The sequence below is a fragment of the Littorina saxatilis genome, linkage group LG8 (assembly GCF_037325665.1).
Source record: "Littorina saxatilis isolate snail1 linkage group LG8, US_GU_Lsax_2.0, whole genome shotgun sequence".
NCBI classification, from domain to species: domain Eukaryota; kingdom Metazoa; phylum Mollusca; class Gastropoda; order Littorinimorpha; family Littorinidae; genus Littorina; species Littorina saxatilis.
The window spans coordinates 22,512,307-22,517,398 of record NC_090252.1 but is presented as its reverse complement, the minus strand read 5'-3'; the positions used below and the strand labels follow the sequence as shown (position 1 = coordinate 22,517,398).

General features: G+C 45.8%; 1 protein-coding gene across 1 annotated transcript; it reads left to right on the top strand.

The window, feature by feature from the left end:
• Positions 1-229: 229 nt before the first annotated feature.
• LOC138974235 (uncharacterized) lies at positions 230-4,814 on the top strand. Its single transcript, XM_070346960.1, has one exon. It carries the CDS (start codon positions 360-362, stop codon positions 4,812-4,814), a length of 4,455 nt encoding a protein of 1,484 aa, XP_070203061.1. The 5' UTR covers positions 230-359.
• Positions 4,815-5,092: the final 278 nt, after the last annotated feature.

The following is a 5,092-nucleotide window of genomic DNA, read 5'->3' as shown; positions in this document are numbered from 1 at the left end:
CACAAAGGTCAAATAACCAAATCTGTTGAAATACGGGTGTTGTTTTCATCAGATATCTGGAGACAGATTGGACAAAAGATTCCTTTGGTTTTTTTGAGAATTATATGTGGCGTTAGACACAGTATAAAGATTGAATACTAGTGTCGAGTTACAGTGATCAGATATACAGTGTGATAATCAGGTGATTATCATAGGTGTATATCGGGATATAGAACGACGTTTGCGTTTGTATAGGAAGAGAGATTCTTCGTAGAATAGTGGTAGATGTAAGTGATTTGGTTTGACGTTCGGGTCAAGGTCACTTAGTGTGCATACATCCGTAAGACTGAGTTCATAGTTGTTATAGTGTGTAAGCAACAATGGCGGGGAGAAGAGGTCGTAATCGTCAGGATGATGACGAGGTAGACCAAGATGTGAGTCTTTCAAAGTTTTTGAAAGATGGTCGTTTGCTAGGTTTGACGGGTAAAAATCTAGGAGATTATGCAGAGAAGAGAAGACAAGAGTACGAGGAGGAAAAGAGAAGAAAGGAAGAGTTGGAGAGACAAGAGAGAGAGCGACGAGAAGAAGAAGCTAGGAAAGCGAGTGAAGAAGAAAGGAAGGCGAAGGAGCGGCGAGAAGAAGAAGCTAGGAAAGCGAGTGAAGAAGAAAGAAAGGCAAGAATACAACTCGAAATTCTAGCGATGCAGCAAGATTTTGAGATGAGGAAAATCAGAGAAATGGCTGAGTTAGGGTTGAATGTGAATCAGAATGCAAATCAGGGAGATAGAGAGTCAGCTAAAAAGATAGACATCAAACTTCCGTTTTTAGATGACAAAGATGATGTAGAAGTGTTCTTACGACAGTACGAGCGGATTGCGAAGCTGTTGGAATGGGAAGATAAAGAAAAGGCTATTAGATTAGCCGGGCAACTCAAAGGCCAAGCTAGGCAGGTGTATACTGAGCTGTCTGATGAGGATGCAGTGAAGTTTGATGTTGTCAAGTCAGCGATCTTGCGTCGTTTCCAGTTGACAGCGGAAGCGTACAGAAAGAAGTTTCGTGATTTCAAGCGCAAGAGCCATGAAAATGTCAGAGAATGTAAGTTGCGCATGAGCACTTATTTGGATAGATGGATTGAGCTATCCGAGAAAGAGGGAAGATCTGGTGATTTGAAGGATTTGATTCTATCAGACAAGTTGATGGATACTTTCAGTCCAGATCAAGCTAGGTTTGTTAGGGAAAGAGTTCCTAACAACTTAAATGAAGTTTTGTTGCATGCACAGACCTTTGAGGATGCTCGCGAAGCAGAAGGTCGAGGTCACAACAAGAGGTTTGGGACAGGTGGGGATGGCCACGGGCCCAAACAAAAAGTTGAAAATAAGAGCAGTGTGTCAATGCCTCAAAACCAAGGGGGTAAGCCTATGGGTCAGAAAAACACTGGGGATTGGAATCCAAGACCCAGTAGGCCAGATAGGAAGTGCTATAGATGTGGAGGTCCACATCTGATTCGAGATTGTCCAAAAATGGAGAAACAAGGAGGAAATCAAGCGTCCTCTGTGGTGGGAGCAGTACAAGCACCAAGAGAGGGAGAATCTTGCCAGCGCTGTAGGGAAGATTTCGAACCTATGTGTCAGCTGAAAGTCGACGGAAAAACGGTGATCGGAATGCGCGACACTGGAGCAAATTGTATTTTGGTGGATTCAAAACTAGTGCCAAAGGAGAGATATTTGGGTCAATACCAAAATCTGACGCTCGCTGATTCGTCGAACCGGAAAATTCCGATAGCAGAGGTGGAATTGGAAACACCATTTTTCTCAGGATTGACCAGAGTGTTGGTAGTGAAGACGCTGATTCATCCAGTTATCATTGGTAACTACAGGATAACCGCTGAGGAGGAAAAGTTGAACGTACCTGTATTCCCAACGATGGAAGTGAAGATGACGTCACGGGAGGCTGCACCAGTGCAGACTAGACTCCAGGAGGAAAAAGCAAAGAGGGGAGCTGAACCATGGTTACCGAAACAGGTGGATCTGGGTCAGATACGGCCGGAAGACTTGTCACGGGAACAAAAGAACGACCCGAGTTTGGAGAAAATACGAGACCGAGCCGGGAAAGGACCGCAGGATGGAACGCACTACGAATGGAGAAAAGAAATTCTTTATCGGGTGTACATGAGCGAAGACAGTTCGTGCAAACAAGTAGTGGTACCAGAGTGCTACAGATCATATGTTCTGAAACTAGCGCATGACTCGGCGATGGCAGGGCATCAGGGAGTGCGACGGACCAGGGATCGCGTATGGCGTGATTTCTACTGGCCAGGGATATGTGGAGACATCAGGCGATACTGTGCTTCCTGCGATGCGTGTCAGCGCAGTACCAAGAAAGGAGCGACAAAGAAAGTGCCGCTAAAGAAGATGCCACTCATCAGAACTCCATTTGAGAGAATAGGTGTCGATATAGTCGGGCCGATTGTGCCAGCGTCAAACAGAGGACATCGATACGTCTTGACGGTTGTAGACTATGCTACGAGATACGTAGAAGCTACCTCACTGAAGGACATCAAAGCAGAGACGATTGCTGATGCACTTTTCGTCATCTGGACAAGACTGGGAATACCCAAGGAGATTTTGACGGATCAAGGCGGCCAATTCATGGGTGAGGTCATGAGCCAACTCAACAAGCTGTTGAACGTGAAAGGTATTCGTACGTCACCATGGCATCCGCAAACGAATGGGCTGACAGAGAAGTTTAACCAGACGTTGAAGAGTATGCTGAAGAGACTGTGTCAGGAGCAACCGAAAGATTGGGACCAGTTTCTACCGGCGTTGCTGTTCGCGTACAGAGAGACACCACAAGAAAGCTTGAAATTTTCACCGTTTGAGCTGTTGTTTGGACGTGAGGTGAGGGGGCCAATGCAAGTACTTCGTCAAGTGTGGACAAGCGAGGATGTAGAGGAAGAGGCCAGATCTACAGTCAGTCACATCGTGGATCTTACCAACAAGATTGCAAAAACGTGTGAGATTGCTAGAGATAACCTCAGCAAAGCAGCAATCAGATACGCCAAGGCCTATGACAAGAAAACGAAGGAAAGATACTTTGCCGCAGGAGACAAGGTACTGATGCTGTTGCCGGAAAAGCGGAACAAGTTGCAGTTGACATGGAGAGGACCGTACCTAGTTTTGGACAGAATTGGAGGCTGTAACTACAAGGTGAAGGTCAAGGATCAAGAAAAGATTCTACATGCGAATCTGCTGAAGCTGTACGTGGATCGCGAGACTGACGGAAGTGGAAAGCAAACAACGCCAGTTTGCGATGCAAAACAGGACACACAAGAAGCTTGTGTAGTAGTGGATGAAGTTCAAGAGGAGAAAATGGGGGGTTTGGGAATAGATTGTTTTCCCATGTTGTCCTTGCAACCGAAAGAGGGTCCAAGCGACGTGAAGATCAACCCGGACTTAGCGCCACAGAAAAAGGCAGAACTTCAAGCAATCTGCGGGAACCGAGTCAAAGCTTTGAGCGATATACCAGGTCATTGTGTGCTTGAGGAGTGCGAGTTGAAACTCAAGTCAACAGAACCAGTGCACGTGAAACCATACCCATTGCCATTTGCACAAGTGGAAACAGTAAAAAAGGAGGTCGACGACATGTTGAAGCTTGGAGTCATCGAGCCTAGTGTTTCACCGTATAACAGTCCTATTGTGCTGGTGAAGAAGAAGGATGGGACGATTCGCTTCTGTATTGATTACCGGAGATTGAACAAGGAGTTGGAATTTGATTCTGAGCCAATACCAGATGTGCCAATGATTTTCGCAAAACTGAAGAAGAAGAAATATTTGTCAAAAATTGACTTGAGCAAGGGCTACTGGCAAATTGGAGTGAAGGAGTCAGACAGGCCAAAAACTTCGTTCTCAACACCAGCAGGGGAATTCCAGTGGAAGAGACTACCCTTCGGGCTCAAGACCAGTGGTGCCGTGTTCACGAGGATGATGCGGAAGCTGTTAGAACCGATGAAGAGTGATGACGTTGAACACTTCATTGATGACATCATCGTGGCCACTGAGACGTGGGAGCAGCATGTAGAGGCAGTCGACGCTGTGCTGAAGAGGCTGGAAGAAGTGGGCCTGACAGCCAAACCATCCAAATGCTATCTTGGATATTCAGAGCTGGATTATTTGGGTCATCATGTGGGGCAAGGGATGATCATGCCAGATGAAGACAAAATCCAGAAAATCAGAGACGCCAACAGACCAGTCACGAAGAAGGAAGTGAGAGCATTCCTGGGTCTAGTGGGGTACTACAGGCGTTTTGTCGACAACTACGCGGAGATCAGCGCTCCACTGACAGATTTGACCAAAGGGGGACAACCAGAAAAGGTGAAGTGGAATGACGAGTGTGAAGCTGCGTTCATCAAGCTCAAGGAAAAGCTGATAAGCAAACCAGTGTTGCTGTTGCCAGATCCCAGCAAACCTTTTGTTCTGAGGACGGATGCATCGGATATCGCAGTGGGAGCTGTATTGATGCAGAACCAAGGACAGGGATTGCAACCACTGGCGTATGCGAGCAAGAAACTGAGCAAGGCGGAGAAAAACTACTCAGTGATCGAGAAGGAATGTCTAGGAGTGGTGTGGGCGGTCAAGAAATATGAGCAATATTTGTACTCCGTTCATTTCACGCTGGAGACAGACCATCAGCCATTGACGTATCTGCAAAAGACCAAGACTGAGAATGGTCGTCTGATGAGATGGGCAATGCAATTACAGCAGTATTCCTTCACTGTCAAAGTCATCCCGGGCAAAGACAACGTCGGAGCTGATTACATGAGTCGCATACATGAATGACTTAGCTCAAACATGACTGTTTTAGCTTCAGAGGGGGAGCGTAATGTCACGTAAAATTACGTGAATCCATGTCCAGCGACTCTATGTTTATTGTTTTGTTAGGGTGGATATTATTTTGTTGTGAAATAAAATGAATAAAAAAATGTAGTGTTTTTTTTGTCTATGTTTTATCAAATGTAATGTAGCAAGTGCCTGTGCATTGTAAGGATAACCAAGACCGGAACGGAAATACGTCAGTTCATGAATGACGTCATATCATTTTGTTGGGAACTTGGAAA

Coding starts and splice junctions, on each gene's coding strand:
- LOC138974235 (XM_070346960.1), top strand. CDS start 360: ATGGCGGGGAGAAGAGGTCGTAATCGTCAGGATGATGACGAGGTAGAC.